The following is a 27077-nucleotide window of genomic DNA, read 5'->3' as shown; positions in this document are numbered from 1 at the left end:
GTCAGCTCAGACTTTCTCTTCTTTCTTTCTCCAACCTTGCCCAAAGCCCCCATTACTTCCCCAGATCTGGACCCTTCCCTTGCTTCAGTCAAACACCTTGTGATCACCCCATCCCTCCCAGCACCAGTACCCCATCCTTGATCAAACTTTGGGAGGACTAAAACCAATTACCTCTTACTTGCTCTTACATGGTCTTCTGGCCCCTGTCAACTGTCCAGCACTCCAATTCTCCCTGTCCAAAAAGCAGACAGCACTTATAGATTAGTATAAGATCTACATGCTATTAACCAGATAGTCCTTCCTATCCACCCTGTGGTGTCCAAGCCATATGCCCTTTTATCCTCTATCCCCCATCTACTATGCATTCCTCGTCCTAGATTTGAAAGATGCCTTCTTTGCTTTTCTGTTACACTCCTCCACACAGACTCCCTTCACCTGTACTTCAGTCTGGCCCTCACCCTTGATTTACTGTCCTTCCTTCCATCTGTCCCCCACTTCATACAATATATAGATGATCTCCTTCTCTACAGCCCCTCTTCCAAATCCTCCAGCTGGGTCTCATGTCTACTTCCTTTAGCAGGGCCACTGAACTATAAAATCCTCTTTCTCTTGTTCGTGCCCTGTCTTTTCAGACCTCTCTCATGGTTCTCATAAGACTGTATCCAGTCACTAGTCAGCTGTTGTTGCTCCTGTCCTTTCCTCAGTATAAAATAGTTCTCCAAGGTTTTCCTTCCCACCACGTTGCCCATTCAGCCCCTGTGCCACGCAGGAAGCAGCCATGAGAATCAGTGCCCTTCTTCCTTTTCTTCTTTTTCTTTTTTGTATGTAATAACAAAAAGACAGGAGTGTAAGGCTCGATTTGGACATGACTCTCCCAATACCCAACCTGTCTGCCAGCAGAGATTATTTTTAGCTCAGCAGTGGTGCCTTTGGCAAACACAGGATGTCTTAAAAGAGATAAGATGGAGCATGGAGTCTTCCCAACACCCAGACATCTAAAGACACCCAGACATTTACACCAGGTGCCTCAAGGGCATTGCTCCCTGAGGCACAATACATCCAGAGGACTTTGACCACTGATGTTTACTAAGATCTCCCGCCTAGTGTTCCTTGCCTTCTCTCAAGCCTATAAAAAAGCTCCCTTCTCTTTGCTCCTGACTGATGGCCTTTTCACTCTCTGTGCCTGCACCCAGGCACAATAAATTCCACACCATGTTGCCTTTCCACAAACCTGGGGATCTCGGATGGTCTCTGCCTTGTGCCTCTCCTTACACCAATGAGTTAAATTTAGTATAATGTAAAATGTAGTCACCTATTGTTTTACTGCTGTTTAGATCCTCCTGCCCTCTTCCCTGTTTGAAGTGTTTTTTTATTAATGAAGTAAGTAACTACATATCTGAAATAGAATGTGGACAATACTTCTTCACTTCTTATCTGACATATTTCTTAGTTTTCATTAACCTCAACTGAATAAGTATTTATTGAATACCTACCTCATACCAACATTAAGGAATTTCTATTTTAGTATAGGAAGCCAATTATCACAATAGAGTTCAATAGCTGCCTAAGTACATTTGTGGGAAAAAAACAGAGGTTGTCAAAGCTCTTAATTTTATAAACAGAAATAAATTTGATTTTGTCATTTATAATTAGACATAAAGTCAAGTCTTACCTGCATGAAGTTGTCTTAACCTAACCTTTGTCCAACAGTTCTATGTAAAATGAATACTAATTTTTGTATTCCTTATAATATTTCTTTATAGCTTTGATTTTACCTTTCCCATTGATCTTCTGTGCACTCCAAGCACTTCAAATTTTCTTGCCTGGGGTTGTCTATCAAGTAGTTAATGATCTGTGTGCAGTGTTTTATGTAAGTAGTTTTTAAACAACTTATTGACTCTTTGATGTACACACATTTGGAAAAGTAAATATATCATGTATTTTAGCATAAATTCTCTAAGAATAAATGTTTTTCTCAAGCTTTAGGATTAAATTTGAAACCTCCTAGAAAAAAAATGATAAATGGCATCTCTGCTCCTCATGGGGGAATAAAAGCTCTTTGGAATATTCTTAGGCTTTAAAGCCTTTGCTAAATATGTCAACTACATAGAAAATGTATGTTTGCTACAGCTAAACTCATAATATTGCATTACTTATGATGTCCACCTTTGCCAAAACATTTCTTAAACAGTCCCCACTTACAGAGGAATTTGAAATCTGATGAACTAAAAAAAGAACTTTAAAAGTGTTTGCAAACTTATTGTACTTAGGCTTAGAATTAGAAGTTAACCTAAGAACTTTGAGTTCACATAATTACCTGGAAATATATAATGTTTTAGTAGACATTTGTATTAACATATATAACACACAATTCCCAGCCCCCAATCCCACTCTTTCATAACAGAGATTCCCAGATTGGCAGTACAAAGAGTAAGTAAAATAAATCCAAATGTGTAGAATAGTTTTGGGCGTGTTATTTATTGATGATTGACATGAAATCTCACATATTTCCATTTTGCCTCTTTTATTAACAGTTATCCATAAAAGTAAAAATTGTTTTTCTTCATTTTTAATTGTAATTGCTACTAAGATAGGAGACTAGGACTGGGGCAAAGTGGACAACTGGGCAGAATGTGTTAAAGGTCAGAAAAACCAAGAAGACATGCATAGAAACAGGACTCAGATGACCCCACAGCTGCTGGGCAAAGGGTACAGAGCCAATCAGAAAGCAATATTTCCAGTCTCTCATTTGAATGTGGCATTGTCCGCAAGACCAATAAGAAAAAGTGCTATTTTCAATCCCTCATTTACATCTGGCAGGGAACCAAGCAGATCCTTCAACAGAGTAGTTTAAATCCAGCCCCAGGCCAAAGCACTTTTTGATAGGACATCTGTCTCAATTCCTAATCTGCAGGAGAGGGAAGCCAGTCCAGGAATTTTGGATACAAAAGACCCAGTTGCCTTATCCTCCGGGCTGCTGTGAGTCTGTTTACTGGCCCTCTCACACCTTGCAGAGTATCTGTTTTCTGCCTTCAAGAAATGTTCACTTTTGCTGCCTTTTCTGTGTGTCTTGTCCAATTCTTCGTTCAGGACACCAAAAACCTGGAATGATTCCCCCCCTGGACCTGTCATCTAGTAACACTATTATTTTAGCTCAATTAGTTTGCTGATTGTGGAGTAGTTAGTAAAATCTATTGATTTCATGGTAGATTATAATTGTCTTACAGGATTTCTAGCATTGTTAGCATTGTGCCTTTGCTTTAAAAAATAATGTCTGTAGTGAGGGGAATAACAGTCTTTTGTTTTGCTTGAACCTAGCTATACACACACACACACACACACACACACACACACACACACACGATACATGTAGAAGGAAAAGTGCACAATTTCAGATTTCAAGTACAGGGACATTCTAAAGTCTAAGTTTCTTTATGAGAGGTAAGATGTGTTTAACAAAACAAACCCTGAACATCTTCATTAATCAAACCAAGTGTGGCTGCTTGTGTTTGCAGCTGCACGACAAAAGTACTTCAGCCTCCAACTTCTTTTTATCTTAGCCCAGTTGGAGGTAGATGAAGCAGACTTCAGGCAAGGCTGTAAATCCTGTGAAATTTGTCTTTACCTTCATTTTCCACCTTTTTCCTCCTCCATATCTCCCCTCCTTGTCTTTTTATTCTTCTCATGCTTTCTGATCCCCAAATAGGAAAGGAGCTGAAAATGGCCCCTTTATACCTATTGATTTACTGATTACCCTGCCACTGAAATGCCTTTCCCACTGAAGCATTACCTCAACCAGGCTTTTATCTCTTTTATTTCTGATTGTACCAGAATCATATTACTTGTTTTAAAACCTTTGTTTCCTCTGCAAGATGGTGAGGAGATTGCTTTCGGAGAGTGAGCTAGAAAGAAGGTCTGGGGATCTTCTGAAATCATTGTTGCCTTACTGAAGCAAATTTGATTTGGACCTGGTGGTGTTTTGAGTTGTTCAAACATATGGTGGATATACTGTGCCTATAAAAGAAACATTTTACTGGTACTTCTTGACTTAGCTACTTTTCATATTACCAAGACAAAATACCCCGTACTCAAGTTAAAGAAGGAAAGGTATGTTTTAGTTCTCAATTTGTGGAAGTTTCAGTCCATAGTCAGCTGGCCCCAAGGCGGGATGGCATGGCAGAAGGGAATGGCAGAGGAGAAGCCATCCACTGGAGGGCAGCAGGAAGCACCAACAGCAGCAGGGAGCCTACTTTCCCTTTTTTTACCATCCAGGCTGCAAATCTGTTGGTGCCACACACACTCAGGGTGGGGCTTCTGTTTTCAGTAAAGACATTCAGCCACACCTAGAACTATGCTAATTCCAACCAGTAGGTGTCGGATTAATAATCCCTTTTTGTCCAGGGTGAACAGGTCCCGAGAATGAGGTACCCGCAGATGAATAGAAAAGTAAGAGAAACAAGAAAAACAGGAGAGGCATAATTCTGGGATCAGAGGGCTTACAGCCTCTTGGACTGCAGTCTAGATTATCATTTTCCTGTAACCTTTTATTGAGAAAGAACAAAGGAGGCAGCAGAGGAATGGGAGGATATCAACTTAGCAAAGTCAATACAACTCAATTATCATAGGAATGAGACTTAACTAGTTAGCCATCATGTTATCTTCCTTACAGCATATCTCAGCAAAGCATCTAGTGTTGTCCCAGGGCTTTCCACAAGGACCCAGGTGCTACAAACTTTTCCTCACCACCAATGCTTTTGCTAGACTTCCTCTAGAACCCAACAGTCATGGCTTGGTCAGACCTGAGGCAATACCTTGAAAGAGTAACTAAAGAATGTCCTTCTCCACAAGTAGGCTCATTCAGTACCACACACTCTTAATCTCAGTATCATACACCCTTGATCCAATAAACTCTGAAAAGCACTACCTAGGAGTGCATGAGGTTTTGGGGGGACATCTAGATATAAGTTGTAATGCTTGTTAAAAATGGCCAGGAAGAATTTATTCCAGATTGTTTCAATAGGGGTGGGAGCTATTTCCTTCGGGGAGAGAGATTATACTTGACTCCACTGAAACAAAATGTAGGAGGATTTTTAAAAATCAGGGTGAGCTAATGGGAAAGTACTAGAGGACATTAAAGGTGACAGTGGTCAGGGTGATTAGGTCATCACACAGTGTGCTTGCTAATCGATGCTTAAGTGGGTTAACCTTCTACCCTCTCACAGAGACTGACACGAAAGCCCTATCATTCTTGATTAAATTTCAAATAGATGGCTCCAAGGTTCTTGAGAAAATCATTCATCATTAGTAAAACTAAGAGACTTGGTAAGAGGCTTGAATGAGATTTAAGTCTCAAAGGGATAAAAAATTAAAAAGAACTGGCAAACTTTATTTCTTCTTTTTAATATATTTTCTCAACAAAAGGAAGTCAGTCTGGGGTCTAGGGCCTAAGAAAAGGGAAATCAGGGATCTAGGGTCAAGAAGAAACCGCCTACAGCTCACTTCCCTCAACACTTACCTCTTTACTGTGCTCACCTTCAGGCACTTCACTGTGCTGAAGAACCTTGTGAAAGTTTGTAGCTTTTCCTGATTTGATTAACATTGACCAGATGCCCCTGCATTGTTAGTGTCTTCTGCATGCCTTTCCCCACCTCAGATATGCCTGTTAATCATTTGCTTTCTCCTGTATTTTAATCTACTCCCGGCTATCTCTTCCACACGCCCTGTGGCTTGGAGTTGCATACGTTATGTTCTTGGTTATCTGACACTGTTTTCACTTGTGTGCAATGTTTTTCCAATTGTGGCCCTCCTACCTGATGTCCTCAAGGATATCTCTGAGCCTGATATTATTTATAACTATAGTTAGAAAGTTTTGCCTAAAATCAATATGGCATTCTCGTCATTAATAGAGGTGTTCTCAAACCAGGCAGTAATATGAACAGTCACAAGACAAAGGTAAAGAACAGATTTAGCCCAAAGATGCCATCTAAGACTGAGAAGAATCAGCCATCTGTGTTGTACCTGGGCAAACCTCAAGCCCTGCCCAGCGTATCCTGCATAGGCTTGTCAGTGCAAGAGAATGACACTGATTTTTCATAATACAAAATCCCTTGCCCACTAAGAAAATCTGCTCCCTACTAACTGATTTTAATCTTTACTAGGATTTCTCTTCTCATTCCCACCAAGAGAGTTCATAGAACATGATTTAGAGAACCACATTTCCAAATGCCCAGTCAAATAGCATAGAGTAAGCATAGCTGGCAAGGGTGAGCTTTATTGGGACAGTTCAAGATAACCATTGGCTCCAGTGATTACACGTTGCAGTTCGCACTCAGACAGTTCCAGTTGACACCTGCTTTTGGAGCAGTCATTAATGGCATGGCTTTTTACCCTCAAATGGGCCACAATTTAGATAATAAATTGTAAGGTCACTGTAGCTTTGTCCATTACTCTAAGTTTTGAGCTTTTCCCAGGGTCATCTACCAGTGTGTAGAAAAATATGTATCTTTATTCTGCTCAACTTTCAGATATGCAATTAAATCTTATGTGTGTGTGCATGCATGCGTGTGCACACACACACACACACACACATACCTCACTATATCTAAGAAGAAGAAAACATAGTTCTCAGAGTAACTACCATTTAAACATAATTCAAAGAGAAAAAATCATTTATGAAATGCAGTGAATGAAACATGATATGCTAATATTCCTGCCCAGAACACAGCACTCTACATTGTGATACTAATCATGTGTTATTCTCCAGTGGGGCCCACTGCCTTGTAGGTTTAAAAGCAGAGATGTGGTAGGGACATTGAATTTATAGCAAAATTGCCTAGTGCTTTAAAAATATAACTTGCCCCCACACTTAACAGATCACATTTTTAAGCAAGGTGTCCTTTGTCACTTGTCTATGTAAGCAAAGGGTAACTGATACAATGATATATTGTTTTTCTTCCTTGTTCTAGAAGAACTCCCAAAGGCGAGTGAAGGTTAGATAGTGATAGAAGAGGGTGATTTTTCTATTTAAAGGTAGGCGTTGGTATTCAGATTTCTCAAAGGAAGAAATTGAAGTTTCAAGCAATTATGTAAATTATGCAAGAGCACAGCTAATAAAAGGAGAGGGTTTTAGGAGCTCAAACCCAGAGTGACTTAGCCCCATACGCCGTGCCCTGAGTCAGTCTCCCACGCTGTCTGCAGGCTCTGTTATGATTTGTGCAGAGTGTGTCTTCTCTATGGGGAGAGGGGAATTTCCTGTGTGTAGCATACACATTTTTAGCAAATAGTAAATAGTGAATGATTGCAACTGTGTGAGAGGCAGTGGGAATAAGCATGAGGGCTAGAGTGAAATCTGGAAGGCAAGGTCAAGGTTGGTGGCCAGTGGCCATGGGTGACACTGTGCATGAGGAGTTTCTAGACTGTCATGGAGCCAGAGAAGACTGATTGGCCCAATACAACGAGGCATAGAGCTTCAAGAGTAAGGTTGGTGGAGGCACAGTTTGACAGTTGATTTTAGTTTTGCTGCTCCTAAGGCCAGAGAGACAGTTCTGGGTAGTGACCAAGAAACGAGCTTTGAATTCAGTTAACCCTTAGGTACAGAAGTAGCTACTTTAAATTGAGGATTTCATCTCATCTCCACAAAACTTTTATGAGGAACACACCGTTACTCTCATTTTTTTTTTTTTTTTTTTTTGATTTAGGCACCTGAGACCTTGGAATGAAATAACTTGAGCATGGTCGTGCACAATAAGCGATTTCCTCTTGGAGTTTGTCTCACCTGAGAGAATGAGCTCCTGGTTGCCCCTGTCCTTTTGGGCAGGTTTATGAAAGTGCTGTTACCACCGAGGCAAGAAATTACCACCAGCCCCCCTTCTCTCACACTCAGCATCAATAACAGGGTCTCCTATTTCTCCAAAGGTGTGAAGAGAAACGTCATTTCTATCAACAGCAAGCATTTACAGAATATCTACCAGGGCCAGAAACTACTGCAAATGCTTTGGATATATGTGTTAATTGCATTCTTCAAACAATCCTCTGACACAGGTAGTATGCTTCTTCCTCTTTGTACAGATGAAGAAGTTGAAGGATAGAAGAGTTAAGTAACTTGACAAAGATTACCCAGAAAATAAGAAGCAGAGCTGGGAACTGAGTCCAAGGATTCTGGTGCTAGGTTCTGTGTTTTCAGCTACTACGCAAGCATTTATGTCGCCTACGGATGGTACCTTCCATGTTAGTTTCACTCAGAATCACTGACGCCTGATGTGCCACTTATTCTGAAGAATGTTCTCACAAGGATGCTAGGCGTGTCACTGGGTTTATAGTAATAATAGCTAGTATTCAGTGAGCTCTGTCTGCATGGCAGACACAATGTTAAGAGCGTTACCCACCTTATCTTATGTAAGTTTCTCAACATTACGGTAGAGTGAGTTTATTCTTCTTTTGCAGATGAGAAAACTGAAGCTATGTGTAAGTAATTTGTTCAAAATCACACAGTTAGTAACAGCTGCATAAAAGACAGCTTCTGTTTGATTTTATTTGGCAAACACTGTTACCCTGCAGCCTCACGCCAGAGGTTATTTTGGGTTCTGATCCCTTACTTTTGCCGATGGTGACCGTTTTACCCTGCCTCAGGGGGTTGTGTTGCTATATATGCTCACTTCATTTTCAGGAACCCAAGATGAATGAACAAAAGAACAAACGCACACCAGGGCATCATATCAGGAAATAAATTGATGCCATTTGACCACTATCTATTTATGACTATATTCTACACTATGTATTGTGATTTTTCATTCGTTTAAAACTACACTTTGATACACTCTGCCTGGATACTTACAGCACTGGCCAAAATTAACAGTAAAAGCTTAAATGATGTTTAGGAGATGCTATTTGTTTTCTTAGAAATATTTACATTAGAAATATTTTCAAAATAGGGGTCTATATAGTATGCATCCTATGGTTAAATGTACACACATATAAACAAAGCAGAGATAGCTGACTTTCTAGATTATTATTAAAGACACACACAAATATTGTGTATAAGTTTAGAACTCTAAGGAAACTGAGAGATTAACTGGCTCAGAAAGGGAGACTAAACGGGGTGAACCACTCGTGTGGCCAGTCAAGATTTCAGACATCTTATAATCTTCATATTCTGTCGTAGATATGTCCTGAGTTCTTTGTCATCTCTTTTCTTATGCCTGCCTCTTGCAGGAGGGAACTGACTTCTCTTTCTTTTTCATAGTACAGTCTGTGGTTATTTTCATCAGTAGATTGTTAATCACAGATTTAATGCATGCTCAGTGAAAATATTGGTAGTGTACCTCACAGAATTAGAGAAAGCAATCCTAAAATTTACTTGGAACCAGAAGAGACTTAGAATAACAACAACAACAACCAAAAATTCTGGGCAATAAAAGCAAGTCAGAAAGCATCGCCATACCTGACTTTAAATCATGCCACAAAGTTATTGTGATTAAAAACAGCGTGGTATTGGTAAACAAACAGACCCGGGGATCAATGGGGCAGATTAGAAGATCCAGAAACAACTCCAAGTTTATCTTCGACAAAGGGGCCAGACAACTTCACTGGAAGAAAGATAACGTCTTTAATAAATGGTGCTCATTCTTGAATAGTACTGGTTCCCTCTGTTTGCTATCTCACTGGCTTCAACAAAACACCCCATATGTAGAAAACCTCTTAGTATATAGAAGAATATGGACTTAACGAATCTGCCAAGCGATGTAGAGAAAATAGAATCTCACTATTCTTTTGGGGAATAATCACTTTCTAAAGTTAAATGACTTTACCCCTACAACATTGTAAGTAGCATACCATGTAAGAAATTCTAGAATGGAAAAGAAACTGAGGTGCTTTTGATTTTGTAGGTGAGAAATTGAAGTCTAAGTAAGTAAAGTTAACTCTTGAAGAATTGTCCTGATCAGCTTAGGACCAAGAGCAAGATCATTGTAACTCAGACTCCAGTGCTGCATTGCTTTTCTGCTGAGCAGACTTCCCTTGATCACCTTGGAATTTCTTCTATGGCATACACATGCTTTTAGCTCATGTCACAATTTTTTTTACTACATTATATTAAATACTCTACTATCATATTTGACCAAATTCCTTACTTTATAGATAAATTATAGCATTAGAGATCTTAATTGATTTGCCATAGATTAAGTAGAAAAGATTAATTTGTAGTAGTGCTAAATACAGAAGTAAGAACTTCTAAGCTCACCCTGATCAAAGATGCGTTGAACGCATCTCTGAGGATGAAACTTTACTTAACTCTTCATTAGAACAAGTCCAGCACACATGCAGATTTCCACAAAGTAGAAAAATCAGATGTTTTTATAGCTTGTTTTATTCTTAAAGAGAAAAGAACAAAAACAAATAAACAAACACAAAGACATAAACAAAACAGCATAAAACAATAAAAACAATACAAAATTTCAGACCAAGTGATAGGAAATTAACAGTGGTTGTTGTATTACATATTGTTATCTTGAAACTGGTTACTCAGATAAATAAATATAGGCATGTAAGACTGATCAAACAGTTGAGCATTAACTATTCCTTTCCATAAAGCAATAGAAATTATTGGTACAATTATCTTAGCTATCATATACATATATCATATATATGGTAGTTTCCCTTCTTTCTTTTCTCTTTTAAGTCAGTCTAAGCATGGCCTGAAAAAATTATTCAATTAAATTTTCAACCTTCTCTGAACCCTTATGCAAACCATCTATTCATCAAGCATAGTGATTTTTTTTATCATGAATTTCAAACTGGACCATATGCTTGGGTATAGGGACAAAAATCATACATTTGTTCCTCAGTATCTAGTAGGAGGAAACAGAGACATAAAAAGTAATGTTGGGCTACTAAAACAGCTCAGTGGTAGAGTGCTTGCCTCATGTATCCAAAGCACTATGTTTGATCCATAGCAACATGAACACACAATAAATATAGAAAACCATAGAGGTGTAACGGAAGTAAGTAAGAAAGTTTCACTCAGGGATGGAGTGGTTTGGTTTACCAGATGTGACTAATTTACAGTTTCTTAGAGTAGATGATGTGACAAGATGCTCTGAGTCTTGAAAAGCTGGGCAGGTCTTTCCTGGGTTAAAAGGGGACGTACATTCAAGAGAAGAGTGAGTAATGGTGCAGAGATATGAAAGTGTGGTATGTATATGATTCAGAACATAGTTTATATGATTTAAGTGTAGGCTGCAAATGTGAGCTTAGGAAAGTGAAGCTAAGTCAGAGGTTGGCTGATGGAAGGATGTTTCTAGTATGCATAGAATTTGAACTTATTCTGTGAAAAATGAAGAGCCAAAAAAATGGCTCTATGCTGTGGACTTGCTGTTAGAAAGATCAGCCCTGGTAAGATGCATTTGTATGTGTGCAGGAAATCAAGCTAGTGAATAGGGAGACCAGTCAGGGGCCCATGGCTCTGCAAGGAAAATATGTTAATGATGTAGGAAGTGGGAGACAGAGTGGGTGTTGTAGGAAGAGATTCATAAGGTTTGGTCTGAAAGAAGCACAACTTCCTCTTGCTCCTGTTCTGTATATCTCTAGACCTACCTTCAAGGGAGAATGGAAAGTGCACTCTGGGAGACTAGGCGCTTAGTGAATGTGGGCAGTGCATAGAAAGGCACTCTCTTTTCAGGCTGGAACTTGACCATGGACGATTTGATTTCAGAATCCTCAACCAAACCATGGTGACCTATTGCCTGTTGGACTAGATCCGCTCCACAGAATTGACAGCAGTCAAGCTGCCACGAAGAGAAATGTGAGGATGGGTTGACTCTGTGGTGAACCTTACAACATGCAATAAAGATTGTCGATTCCAAAGGGGTCCCAGACTTAAGGCGTTTGAGACCTATGGAATTCATCAATACCGGCAAATATTAAAAGCAACAATAAAATTGAAAAAGAAAGTAAAAAGATACACGTGTCTGAAATATAAAGCTTATAAACTCCCAATTTTACATTAAGTTCAGTGACTTAGTGAAGTTAATTTGTGTTACTTTGGAGAGAGTGAAAAATGTGTTATACTGTCACTTTCATTTTCCCATAGATCTAATAAATTGTTCTCATGATGAGGAAACTTAATAATTTCATAAATCTATAACTTTTGAGTTGGATGAAAATGTAGTTAAATTACTTCTAAATATGGCCTGATTTGTTCATATTGCATATAAAAGAGGAAGACCTACAGACCTAAATTACTTACCCACACCTCACTCTTCAGGGACAAAGGACTGCGTGCTAGAGACCAAACCCCTTGACTTACTTTTCAGTTTCTATTCATTGTGTGATTTCCCTTATGAAGCAATCACACTACACTGTATTTCTTCCTAGAAACTCTTACAGGTTTATTATTAAGAAAAAGACAATATGAATCTTACAGTGTTGGAGAATTGCAGATATTCTAATTATTGTACAATTTAGAGTTAAACCAAAAATCTATTTATACCCTTGCTATTTACAAAATTATGTATATAGTATATATATACAAATTATATATATATGTGAAATTAACATATATACTTTGTATATGACCATTTCCCTTTGATTGTAATTTTAGTTGGCTTTAGGGTCATCATTTGCAATATAAATTTGCATTATATGGTAAATGTAGAAAGTGTGACTGTTGGATTGAGAACTTCCTGGCTATTGGATTGAAGGTGAGAATCTATTTCTCGGAAAATATTAATTCTGGGTGCTAAGTTGCTTGGGTTCGCTATAACATTTTAATAAAAGAATTTGTCTTGGCAGTACATTGCAGGGTCATGAAACAAAGACATCACCAGGTGACCCCAGGGAAAAAGGAATCCCTGAAATCCATTCTATAAAATATTGATGAAAATCCCACTGGTGGAGAGTTGGCTTTTGCTAATAGACACCATACTGTTAAATGGAAATTTTAGGATTGTTATTCTTTAGTGGCAATCTTCCCCACCTCCCAATATTTTAGTTTTTTCTTTTTCCAGTATACACTGACACCGTTTTAGAAAGTAGACCATGTAGAAAAATGTCATTGTCGTTTGGTTGTTTCCTCCCTGGGCTGATCATCTTGACTTCATAAGTTACAGGAACTTGTGACATTTTATTCAGCTATTTAAATGACCATTTCTTTTAATTAGATTCCGTCAGCATGAAAGTCTAAAAATATGCCCCATTTTCTCATTGTAATGAATAAAAGTGAGAAATTAGCTGTCTCAAAAAGTTTTGGTTTCAGCACATTTTTTCCACTCAACGTGATTTACAGCACCCTAAATCTCCTAACTAGCTTGTATTTCAGATGCCTATTGGTGCATGTAGGTGATGCATTATTTCTGCTTAGAGGTGTAATACGCCCTCTCTGGGGAGCTAGTCAAGCTGGGTAAAACTATTAACTAGGAGTATATGAAGACAAACAAAATTTCAGAATCAATGAGACAAATCAGAATACAAATAAGAACGGAAATCTAATGGAGAGGAAACTGAGAAGAAACAAATGCACAACTCTATGCTAAATTTACCCTCTTCTGGAGCTTAAGTGTCAGATTGATTTTTATAAAACAGGAATCTTGTGTCAACACAATTCAGTTTACAAGAGGGTTTCTGAAATATGAAATTAGAACTTCAATAAAATGTAGATAACCTTTCCTAAGACCCATGTGTTGTAATTTATAGGCATGCTGTGTCACACTTACATATATCCACTATACTGATAGTAAAAATAAGGACGATTAACACTTAAGTATTGCTATGGAATTTTCAGGCAGTTTCACCAATATTGTCTGGTCTTTGTGAGGATGCTATGGAGTCATTTTCAAGATGAACAAACCAGTACTATGAAAGTAGATGAATTTACTTAAAGGTTTACTTAACTGTGTGATAGGTGGCGATGTTTCAACCCCAGACCCCCTGTCTTCTTGAAGTTGCCAGGCATTGCCCCTGGGGACAGTAATACTCTGTCTTCAATCTTCCACATAGTTTGAATTTTTAGTATGTTTTATGTGTTTGCCTAAGAAAAATAAGTATTTTTTCAGTAGAGGGAATTAACCTCAGGCCTTTACAGTGAGCTATTTCTCAGCCCTTTTTAATTTTCTCCCTCTCCTTATCCTTTTCCTCCCTCCCCTCCCTCTCCCCTCCCCTTCCCCTCCCTCTTCCCCTCCTCTTCTCCCTCCCCTTCCCCTTTCCCTTCCTCCTCCTCCTTCTTCTTCTTTTTTAAAATTTTGACGCAGGATCTGCTAGTCACTAAGTTACCCTTGCTGGACTCTAACTTGAAATGCTCCTGTTTTAGTCTCCTAGAGTGTTGGGATTACAGGCGTGTACCACCATGCTCAGCTGAAAGGCACCGTTTCATAATAGCTTAGATCACAAATTCTGGTGGCAAACTGTCTAGATTTTTTTCTGCTTTTGTCTCAGTAGATATTACTGTGTCTCAGTTTCTTCACCTATAAGTTGGAGATAGTAATAGCTTCCTTCTCAATGGTTGCTGTTCTAATAAAAGAAAATAATCGTTGGCATACATCAAATACTGAAAAACCACCAACAATTACCATTATTCTATAAATTATCTCTGGGTATATTTACACATAGAATGTGATGTGCATAGACTTTTGTTCAGAATTATTAACCTAACACCAGCAACCACTGTCAAACTGAATGATTTGTATAAATATTATTCTGCTATGGCACATTTATAAACCCATATGTCAGAGCTATGTGTTTATGTTTGTTTTATAAATGATGAATCACTGTGGCTATATTATGTACATATACATTGAAGGGTATTTCTATACAATTTTCAATGATCTATGCACGTATATGAGCTGAATGCAGTTTATTTGGGCTTTTTCTCCCCTTTGGAGATGTTTGGTTTGGTTATGTAAAAAAGTAGTTGGAAACAAAAGTTTTGGTAAAATATCTTGTGTGATTCCATACCAGAATGTATCAGATATAATGTCTTTACAAAACGGACAGGAATCTTAAGGTATGATTCAAGAGGGAGTCTCTGAAGGCCATGCTCTGGGGGCACTATGGGGTCAACTGAACGAACTTGGGGTCCCATTTCATGAAAATGTAGTGAAGCCCCTATGTCTTTATTGTCATTTTGCAAAAATGTAGAAACAACATATTTGCATTTACACAAAACATCAGGAAGTAAGTGTGTGCGTGTGCATGTGTGTGTGTGTGTGTGTGTGAGACAGAGGCATGGAAGTTGTGACATGGAAAAATTGTTCTACTTCATTTAAACCTTCTCCAGGGGGTCTTGTATCATTTTAATATGATGCTAATTGATCTTCTGTGAAGCCTATTTTGTTAATTTGGAAAGCCCTAATATTTGATCAGCCTAGTTTATCATGAGCTATATCTAAATCTCTATAGAGAATTGTAGCTTAGATTTCCTACTATCTCATTAACCTTTTACAGAAAAACCACAGGAATTGGTTTTGCCTTCTTAAATTGCTTGTTTACCATTTATTAAACATGTACCACCTACCGAGAAGTTTACATGAAAAATTAGTCTTTGTTTACAAGAATTTGGTTATATTAATAAGAAGCTTAGATGCCATTTAAAAAACTTTATATTTTCATATTATGCTATGCTAGATTGGACTAAATTCTGTTAGAAGGTTTGTTTTCATCCTTTGAAGTGTCTCACTTTTGTCATATACATTGACATGTATAAAAATATTGGGACAGTTTATATTTTTCCTATGCTATAAAACTCTTTGAGCACTGAACAAACCGTTATCTATCTATCTATCATCTATCTATCTATCTATTCTACTTTTAAAAGGTTAGTTATCCTTATCTCCCCCATATAAAGCTTTACACATTTGCTTTAAAAAAGAAAAACAAAGGATGAGAAATAGCTCTGCAGAAGTCCCATTTCTCACCAGGAAAGTGGGCAGTGAAGAGAAACCGCATGGCACCCACGTCCATGTCTGTCAGGCTACCATTTCTCTTCCTTGCTGCATTTACTATTAATTTCCTGACCTTCAGTATTATATCCTCAGAGGGAATAGGTGTCTTTTTTTTCCTTTCCAGCACAGCTACCATATTCTTTTCTCTCTATTGGACCCTATGACCATCATAACCTCCTTCCCTTTCCGAGACAGAAGTAACACATTTTCTTTGCTGGAGCTCTGATCTATCCAATTTAGACAATGTAATTATCCTACTGGAGGGAAATTTATTATAACTCCTCAAATTATATTATAAATATCTTAACAACATTTCTTTAGTCTTTGTTTGTCTCAAATAAGCTAGAGTAATCCAGATTTAAAATATGAGACTTCATTCCCTCACCCTCCAACGAACACCTGGGGGAAAGTGCACCCTGCTGAGTAATCTGTGGAGCAGGAGAAAGTACTGTGTAGTCATAGTAGGATAAGTTTGTGGCAATCACAAAATCCTAATTTCAGAAGGCCCTACCATCAGTTTATTTCTCATTTGTGCATCATGGTTGTTGGAGGTTTTATTCCAGTTCTCGTCATTGGGGGATTAGTCTCCACTATCCAGAACACAACTGGTTACTCAGGCTGCTAGAAAAAAACACAGCAAACTGCATACCAGTCCTCAAGGCTTTTACACAGAGCTCATTAGCCTTCATTTCACTGGACAAAGCAATTCACCTGCACACATTTAAAGTTAACGGGATGGAGAAGGACATTACTACTTGAGCCCAGAAAAGAGAGAAAAAGCTAGCGATATTTGTGAATAGCAGTAATGGCTACCACAACTGCTTTATCCTTATATTTTTCTTGTCAGGCAAAGTAGAAATGAATTTAATGATGGTATTAAGGGAGAATCGGATGCATATTTTCACTTTTTTCTTTTCTTGCAATGTATATTAAAACAGCCCTATAATCAGGCTAATAAAATATCCTTGGTGCTGAAAATTGCCTCGTTCCTGGGGGAGAAGTACAGGAGCCTCATCATGTGCTCCTGGCCGCTGTAGTACCAGGGAGGAGAACAGAACCACGGCCAATCCAGCTCTTCCCAAAACTGTCTGTGCTCATTGACCTCTTACTGGTGTCACCGTCTGAAGAAGCCCTAATCATCTGTCCCTGGCTTCCATTCAAAATTTTATAAGGCTAATCTTATCATCACTCATATCTCTTGTCTTTCTGCATTTATCAAAAGCACACAAAGATCTCAAATAACCTATCATTACACAGATTCCCCCTCTCCTTTTGAAGTTCATACCTGCTTCCATTCCATGGAGCCCACTGCAATTTACCGTATGTATCAGCTGACTCCATCAGCTGTCGTACCGGTCATTCCCCATAAACTCGCGCTTCTTCTTTCATAAATACCTACTTAACAGTTTTTCTTTTTGAAAGTGTCGCATATGTCGTAGGAAAAACTAGATGAAATAACATAAGAAACCACTTCATCTTACCACCTAATGCATTTGCACCTACCTGCCTCTGACCTTTCATATTCCACCTTCATTTTTGTTAAAATGGATTCTGTCTCCACACCACGCCAAGTGCTAACACCCCCTGAGGTGCCCTGGATCTCAGTTCCTTTTTCCTGTTTAAGAATAATCTTTGGAATCACTTATTTTTCCTCCTGGGCTGTCAATTTCTAATTGACTATTCTAGCAAGTGAGGGTGCCTCTCCAGCGTCCTTGTAAAAAATTCCCCGACACCATGCATCCCTCTACTGCCTGAGTTCCTTCTTTCTTTCACAGAAAAATTCCTTAAAAGAAAGTTTTACCTAGTCTTTCAGGTTCCTACACCAAGGAGACAATATGATGTTTACCCAGCTGGGTCCAATTTATTTCACTTATGAGTATGGTCTCTAGTTGCATCCATTTACCTACAAAAGCCTCAAAATTATCTTTTTTAATAGCTGAGTAATACTCTGTTGTATAAAAATACTACATCTTTTTTTGTTTAATTATTTTTTTATTTTAAAGACAGTAGTACACGAGAAACAAACAAACAAAAGAATAGAACAGTAGCAGCATACTAGTATCACAAACATAAACAAATCAAAGCAAGAACATTCAAAGTGGTACAGGGCCTATAGACAAATGAATGCAAATCAACAGTGGTTGTTAGATTGCATATCACTATCCTGAACTACATTACTCAGATTATCAGACATAAGAATGAAAGATTGCTCAAACCATTAAAAAGAATAAGAAAATAATTCTTCAATAAAACCTTAGAGATAATACAGAGTTTCACTAGACAAGATGGTAGGAGTTCACCTTTGTAATTCCATCACACATTGTTACCTTCAACTCAGTTGCTCAGACCACCAGAGACAAGCACGCACAGTCAATCAGAACATAAAAAGTTGTGAGCATTAGCTGTTCATTTCAATACACCATCAGACAACAGCAATAAAAATACCACATCTTTTTTATCCATTCCTCAGTGGATGGGCATCTGGGTTGTTTCCAAGATTTAGGTATAACAAATTGTGCTGCTATAAACATGGGTGCACATATATTGCTGTGGTATGATGTCTTTAATTCTTCTGGGAAAACCCTGAAGGAGAATAGCTGGGTTAAATGGGACTTCCAATCCTAGTTTTGTGAGGAATCTCCAGATTGATTTCCACAGTGGTTTCACCAATCTACATTCCCTCCAGCAGTGGAGTAGGATTCCTCTCTCCCCACAGCCTCTCCAGCATTTGTTATTGGTTGATTTCTTCATGATAGTCATTCTTTCTGGGGTGACATGGAATCTCAGTGTTATTTTAATTTGCATTTCTCGAATGACCGATGACACTGAATATTTTTTCATGTATTTATTTGCCATTAGTATCTCTTCATTAGAGAAGGTAAAACTCAAAATGTACAATAGATGATAGGAAAGGGAAAGAAAATGCTCAAAGGAAGGAAGGACTGGGATGAGGGAAAGAACAAAAAAGAAAGAAGGAAGGCAAAATATAAATATATATATGAATAGCTGCAATGACTGTATTGCTGATGTCTGATGGTGTATTGAAATGAACAGTTAATGCTCATAATTTTTTATGTTCTGATTGATTTGCATGCTTGTGTCTGGTGGTCTGAGCAACTGATTCGAAGGTAACAATATGCAATGGAATTACAATGGTGAACTCCTACCATCTTGTCTAGTGAAACTCTGTATTATCTCAAATGTTTTGTAGAAGAATTATTTTCTCATTCTCTTTAATGGTTTGAGCAATCTTTCATTCTTCCATCTGATAATCTGAGCAGTGTAGTTGAGGATAGCAATATGTAATGTAACAACTGTTGATTCGAATTATTTTGTCTTGAGACCCTGTATCACTTTGAATGTTCTTGCTTTGATTTGTTTATGTTTGTGGATACTGGTATGCTGCTACTGTTCTATTTCTTTGTTTGTTTGCTCCTCATTTACTACTCTCTTTAAAATTTAAAAAAAGAAAATTTTATTATTCTCAATCTTACCTGCTCTTCTCTCCTATGCTAATATGGGATTTAGCTCAGCTCATCTCAAATACCAATCTCTATTATATTTAGTTCATTTATGCCTTTATTTTCATTATGGCACAAACATGATTTTCTGGACAAGACCAAGTGCTAATAATAACAACACAATGGCAATAATAATAATACCTAAAACATAGAAGTTCTTACCATGAGGCAAGTGGAGTTCTGAATAAGTTTTACATATTAACTCATTTAATTCGCTAATAAAACCTGTGAAACTGCTGTTAATAGCATTCTTCTTCTTGACATTAGATAAAGCTACTGCCCAGAGATAGGAGGTGATTTGCACACGGCTGTTAGGGGGAACTTACATATGTATCCAACTGTTCTGTCTTTGCAGTCTATTCCTTTACCCATTACCCTGCATTATTTTTATTTTTAATTGACAAACTGTACATATTCCATACAACATTATGTTTTGAAATATGTATACCTTTTGGGATGGCTACAATGAAGTTATTATACATGGATCACCTAATTTTTTATTTTTGTGATAGGCACTTAAACAGCACAGATAACAAGACTTTTCCCCAAAATGGACAGATATTATTCCATCAAGTGTATATGCCATATTTCCTCTATCCATTTATATACTGATAGACACTTAGTTTGATTCCATAGCTTAGCTACTGTGAATGAAGCTCCAGTGAGCATGGACATTCAGACCTCTCTTTGACATAGTGATTTCATTCTCTTTGAGTATACACTCTACTCGGTGGTGGGATTGCTGACGATAAGGTAGTTTGTTTTGTTGCTGTGCTGGGGATCGAACCCTGGCCCTTGTGCATGCTAGGCAAGCACTCTAACATGCTTTAGAAACCCCAGTTCAATTTTTAATTTTTAAATTTTTATTTTGCTGATTTTTGAATGGAGGGGTGTATTATTAAATAAAATGGTAACTTGCAAGAGAAGGGGAAAGAGCAGGAAAAGAAAAAGGATAGAAGCTACACTTCACTGAACTTTGTTTTATAGACTTGACTCTATAGTGATGTGTTTTTACATAATTAGGAGCTAAAATCAAAGTTTTAATAATCAAAAGTAAAATGAAATAAATGAATGTGGGTATCACATTAGTGGCTTCTCATATAAGAGGCAATTTTTTTTAAGTTACAAATTATAATGTATGTTTAAATTACATTGAACTTTAAACTTCATTGTTTGCTTCTGCAGTTTTTAAAAATAATAACTATTGAACTAAAAATTGAGATTTTTAATTTTTTGAGGAAACTTCATGCTTTATTCTATAACTTGGGACTCAATTTACCTTCCCACTATTGGTAAACATTCCTTTTTCTCTATGTCCTTGTCAACACTTAAAATCTCCTTTTTGATGATAACTGTTTTAATTGGGTACCTCAGTTCATGAATTTAATTCTTTCCCTGATACTGGTTACAGAATTTGTTCCATGATTCTGGTGACAACTGTGACAACTAAACTGCAAGCACATATTTACAATCAGAATTGTGGAATGAATTCTATGAGCAGAATTTTGCAAAAGATTAAGTTTATGAACTGAAGGAGCACTGTATCTCAGTGTCATTTTGATTTGCATTGAATTGAAGGTGAGTGACACCGAACACTTTCCACATCCTGTTGGACATTCCTTTTTTGAGGCAAGGTCTCCCTTGTAGTTTGATTGGCCTTGAATTCATTATGTAGTTCAGACTGCCTTGAATTTGTGGTGAAACCTCATGCCTCAGCCTCCCAAATGCTGAGATTATTGATGTGCACTACCTGCCTGACTCCATGTTGTATATCTTCTTTTGCGAAATGCCTGTTCATATCCTTTGCAAATTTTTAACTTGAGCTAGTTGTCTTGTTATTCCTTTTAAGTCTTTATATATTTTAAATATTCACCCTTTACCAGATGCATGGTTTACACATATTTTCTCCCTTTCTATAGGCTGTCTTTTTGCTCTGTTGATTGTCTTCTACAGGAACATTTTAGTCTGTTGTATCTATTTTTTCTTTTGTTTTCTTCCCTTTCTTTCTCTCTCTCTTTTTCTTTCTTTCTTTCTTTCTTTCTTTCTTTCTTTCTTTCTTTCTTTCTTTCTTTCTTTCTTTCTTTGTACCAAGAATTGAACTCAGGACCTTGTACTTGCCAGGCAGGTGCTATGCGGCTGAGCTATATCCTCAGCCCCTTTTTCTTTTTCTTTTTTGACACAAGGTCTTATTATATAATTCAGGCTGTCCTTGAACTCACTCTACTGGCCTTGAATGTATGTGATCCTCCTGCTTCAACCTCTTGAGTGCTGGGTTAATGTCATTTCTGCATTAAATTGCCACCCAGAGCCTTTATCTTATATTTTACTCTAATATTTTTTTAACTTTAGGTCCTACATTAAAGTCTGAAGTCCAGTTTGTGTTGTTTTTGCAAGGGGTGTGGGAGAAGTATCTAATTTTATTCTTCTGCATATAGATACCTAGTTTACTAACATCATTTATTAAAGGCATTACCCTTTTAAAACTGTGTGTTCTTAGTACCTTTATCAAACCGTTGTTCTTTTTATTCAAGATTTCTTGGCTATGTAACTTAGATCTAGAATGTCCCCAAGAGTCTCATATGTTCTGAGGTGGGATAGTGATTGGATCAAGAAGGTGCTATACCCAACAGGTAGATTGATCCATCTATGTACTTCTAAGTAACTGCGCTGTTAGGAGATGGACCCGGTTGGAAGGGTTGTGCTGCTGGGGATATGCCTTGGAGGACAGATCTTCTTCCTCTGCTCCTCCTTTGCCTCTCTGCTTCCTGGCTGCCATGAGGTGAGCAGGTTTCCTCCACCATGATGTTTCCGCCTGGGAGCCAGTGACCTTGGACTGAAGCCCTTGAATCATAAGCCAAATGAAATCTCTCCACCTTTAAATTGTGGATGTTGGGCACTGTGTTACAGAAAGCTAACTAATACAGGCTAATCAGGGCATGTTAGTCTTTCAATGGACAACTATTTCTCTTCATTTAATTGGATGTTTCAGCAGCATTTCATATAGCTGATCAATCTCTTCATTTTGATATTTTTTTTCCTTGGTCTTCTTTTCCTCCGTGTGTGTGTGTGTGTGTGTGTGTGTGTGTGTGTGTGTGTGTGCTCGTGCATATGCATGCACTTTTTTGTCATGTTCTGCTCTTTATCAGTACTTTTACTATTTCCTCCATTCCATATCTGGATTTTGGGCTACTTTTCTCCCTTTTTTCTTCTGTACTGGCTGCATTTCCATGACAATCTTGTTCGGTCCATGGCTTCGTACAACATGTATAGACTTAGGTCTCTTAATATGTTTCTGTGGCCAAGATCTCTTCCCTAAACTCTATCTCACAAATGTTTTCCTGATTTACATCTCTACCTGGGTGGCTTAAAGAGTCTCAAACTTAAGATGGTCAAAATAAATGTAGAGATGTGCTAATTTCACCATCCTCCACCAAACTCCCTCTTCCCCAGGCTTTCTCTGTCTGTCAGAATCATCAACTTCTGAACTTTGTTCAGTCCAAATTTAGGTATAGTCCTTGATTCCTTTCTCTATCATGACTCACATTCAATCCATGGCAACTCAAATCTCCTCTGTACTGAAATGTCCTAACCTCTGTCTCTCTGCCTCTTGCCCTGTCAAGCTCATCAAGTTCAGCCCCACCCTTTACCACCTGCCTACCACAGTCACTTCTTAGCTGTCTCTACTCCTGCTTCCTTCAGAGCCCAATCTGGGAGTGGAAGCTTGAGTAAACTTTCAAGCTAAGCATAAATTAAATAATATCATTTTCATCCAAAGATTTTCCCTTGTAAGGAGGATAATACCCATTTGTCTTATCAGCCCCTACATGACCTCCAGACATTTCTGGCAAATTCCTTTCTGACTGAGGAAGGTGCAACTCTGTGCCTTTTTCAAGGCTTTGCCATTTGCTTATCCTTCTGTTTGCAATGCTGTTCTTTTCTTAGATCTTCGTAATGGAGGCCTCCTTCTCATCATTCCACTCATTATTCAAGTTACCTCCTCTGGACACCTTCCCTGAGACACAAACTATTTGCACATTCCTTCCCTGCTCAATTATTCTCAATCCCATTTCTGTACTACATTTTTTTTTCAATACGTTTAAAAACCTAACTTTGGCTTTCCTAATCTTTAATTTAAGGGCTTATTATTGGTTTCTTCTCTTTTAGGCCAGGGACAGACTGTGGTCCTCTTACTCATTGCTATTTCCCCAGTGTGAAAGTTAAGCTTCATTGTTAACTTGATTGGATTAACTTGGTTGCCTCCTGATTGGTTCATGGAAGCACTATACTCATTGCTGTAGTAATCCACTGATTTTCACGAATGAATGTGCTGTTAGCTTAGGTGATGGGGACCAGTGGGATGGGTCACTGGAGATCTTCCTTTGGAGGGTATACGTCTGGTTTGTGCTCTTCCTCATGCTGCTTCTTGACTACCAACAAATAAATAGCTTTCTCTGACATGCCTATCTGCCATTCTACCTTGGATCATGGACTGAACCCTCTGAAACTATTAACCATATTAAACACCCCCTCCTTTCACTGGCAAGTGTTAGGTATTTTGTCCTTGCAATGGAAAAGCTGATGAGTATACCCAGTACTCACACCTATGCCATTTGGGTGGCATTCGCTCATTCAAAATGTGACTAAGTGAAGTGCAGTGTAGAAGGAAGCATACATTACTTGCATGATGTAACATAAAATCTTCAGGAACTTAAAACTAACTGACTCATTTTGAATGAAGAAAATATTTTCAAGAGCACAAAGGGAGGAGATGGGAAGTTTGGCTCTTACATTTTTAACCTTTTTTGCAGGTAGATTTGTGTTTGAATCAAACTTGTGTCTATAGTGGCTGACAAATCTTTGTAGCATTAGAAAAGGTTTCTGTTTCTTAACAGAAGATTCTTTTGAAGATTACATGTCAAAGCTGTATGTCACACCTGAATTTCTTGGACTCATGGAGGGATGAAAGGTAGATGAGATGTGTGATTTACTTTCTTAGAAAAATCTAAGCAAGTTCTCCAACCTGAGTTACTGTATATTGATTCCTCTGATCTCCCAAGGGAAGGTTAATATAATGCATGATCTCAATTATAATGGGTCTAAATATGTTTATAACTTTTAACAACTTTGGATCTTCTATTTTCCTATTTACATTTGCTTTTATATCAATTAAATTTCTGAAAGTATAATCTTTCAAAGCATGTTTGAGTTAAACTGCTTTTGTTTTTATCAGATGAAACTCATGCCTTATCATTTCCAGGTAGGATTAATAACTTGAAGAAGAAATGCCAGAAAAAATAATGATAATGGCAATCTAGAAGCCTATCATATTGTACAAAGTGAGGTTCAAAATAGTCAATCACCCGAAAAGCCCAGTAACCTTACTTTGATGTTAACAAAATGGTTATGGGATCCTGACAACTTATGAGGCTGAGTTTGCAGGTGCTGGCTGGCAGATATAATCAATCCATGCAAGTTCTGATTGTAGTTGGTGCCATTTCGTGCAGCTATCCACTTAAGCGAAATGGAGAAGACTGATTTTGGAACCTGAGACTAGCTGAGCTTCTAAGAAAATGGTAACAGTTGAAGAATCATTCCATTAGTTCATTTCTGGGGAAACTGGGCAGAAGACTACTGAAGATGTGGTCCTGATGCTCTGCCTCCTGTTTCCTGGGAGGATGTTTTTTGCCTAGCCCTCACGCTCCCTCCTGATGGACGTAACTGTTATCAGCATCCACCTGTTTTGAGAATAGGATCAGTGTCAGCCCCACTTTGAAGTGCCTTGTCCAGGGTTTACTTTAATCTGGCTAGCACATCGAACAAAGGATGTGAAAAAATCATGAGCAAATAACTATATTTTGATAGCACCATACATTGCCTCTATATTTCAGACCCATTTTAAACAGCTCCTTCTAATCTAGTCAGTAATTGTTCCCGCTTCACCAGGCATTTACTGACAGAAGTGCTCTCACTGCATTTAGAAAAGAAATCAAATCTGCATTACGGAGTTAGCATCATTGTATTTCTAGCTTCATGCATGGTGGATTCCTTATAGAGCTATATTTAATGTACTTCTAATTAGAAAGAGGGAGGGAAGTGTCCAACGCTTTTTCAATGTTGCTTTATCTTCTGTTTGTGTTTACACAGCTCACCATGTTAAAACGGGAACTTGCGAGGTGGTGGCACTCCACAGATGCTGTAATAAGAACAAGATAGAAGAACGATCACAAACAGTCAAGTGTTCCTGCTTCCCTGGGCAGGTGGCTGGCACCACACGAGCTGCTCCTTCTTGTGTGGATGGTGGGACTTCTTCCATTGCTCACTGTGACAGTGTAGCTGGGCCTGCTTGGGATTGGAACCCCACTGTAATCAACTGTAGTCAGTCCTGGGGAATTGCGCTAAAATCACATGGTTGCAGTGAAGTTGTGGAAGGAGGGGGGCATTTTGAAGTCTAAAATCTTTTAAATAGATGCCTAGAGTCTTACGAGGTTCCTCATCATCATGAGGTTCCATTACATCAATGTGTCTTTCACTTTGAAGCCATGACATGTTGATTTTCTGGACCATAAAGGGAGGCGTGTGTATAAATTAACTGGGAAAAGTGAGGTGAAAAGCATGGTTTAATACTGAGGGTTGCTAAACTCAAGAGTGAGTCTGGGGAATGAAAAAATCAACACCTTATACCTGAGTGAATGTTTTGCTGTAGAGAGAATTCATCCAAAATTTGACTTTTAGGAAGATACACGAGAGTATTAATTTCTTGCTTTGAGAGTTTGCCTCACTATAACAAAATATAAATCTTTATAAGGGTCTATTTAATTGATATTGCAGTAAATAGTAATTCTTTTGGTGGTGTCCTGAGATAAGATTATTGCTCAAGGTAAAAGAATAAGAAAAATGTGTCTACTCTGCCTAATTTTAACCCTCCTCCTATTAAGTTTCCTGATTTTTCAGCCTACTCATAGGAAATATTACATTATTCTAATATTACATTTTTCAGCCTACTCATAGGAAATATTACGTTATTCTAAGGCGGTCATGGGGCCATTTTTGCTACAATTATACGAATCAGTGCATGAGCACATTCACATTGATTTTTAAATATATTTGCTGGGATTTTCACATGAAAAGTCCTTCAACATTGGGAGTATAGTTAATATTACGGTACTGTTCACTTAGATAGTTGTTTACCCTTTAGATCTCTGGTGAAGTGTACCTATCCCCCAAAAGTAAAACTTTAAAAGAAAAATTCTTTTAGTTAAACATCTTTCATTGAGACCAGTGGCTTTTGTTCCATTTTGAATGTTCACCCAAAGAAATAAGTCTCAAGTAGCAAACCCTGAGCTGATTTTCGTCTCTCTTGTAGCTTCCATAGTGGAACAGAAATGGTGGTGTCACATGCAGCCGTGTTTGGAGGGCGAAGAGTGTAAAGTTCTCCCAGATCGGAAAGGATGGAGCTGTTCCTCTGGGAATAAAGTGAAAACAACTCGGGTAAGTGGACCGCCAGCTCATGAAAGCAAAGTGTCTCTGAATTAATAGAGAATGGGAAGTGTGAAATGGCATGTTAGCGTGGTTATAGAATGAAAGAACATAGTTTTTGGTATAGTGTATGTTTCCCACTTTTTCCTCA

General features: G+C 38.0%; 1 protein-coding gene across 3 annotated transcripts in view; it reads left to right on the top strand.

The window, feature by feature from the left end:
- Fam19a2 (family with sequence similarity 19 (chemokine (C-C motif)-like), member A2) overlaps positions 1-27077 on the top strand; it is a 415567-nt gene that overhangs the window by 384294 nt on the left and 4196 nt on the right. For 2 of the 3 annotated variants that reach the window (XM_013521030.1, XM_013521029.1), the window contains exons 3-5: positions 7915-8040; positions 25595-25747; positions 26814-26938. In XM_013521030.1, the coding sequence (XP_013376484.1) occupies positions 7915-8040; positions 25595-25747; positions 26814-26938 (404 nt within the window). The remainder of the gene's footprint in view (positions 1-7914; positions 8041-25594; positions 25748-26813; positions 26939-27077) is intronic. The other variant, XM_013521031.1, reaches the window with a different exon arrangement.

The sequence above is a fragment of the Chinchilla lanigera genome, unplaced genomic scaffold (assembly GCF_000276665.1).
Source record: "Chinchilla lanigera isolate Chin_1 unplaced genomic scaffold, ChiLan1.0 scaffold00057, whole genome shotgun sequence".
Lineage (NCBI taxonomy): Eukaryota > Metazoa > Chordata > Mammalia > Rodentia > Chinchillidae > Chinchilla > Chinchilla lanigera.
This window is presented reverse-complemented; position numbering and strand designations above follow the sequence as displayed.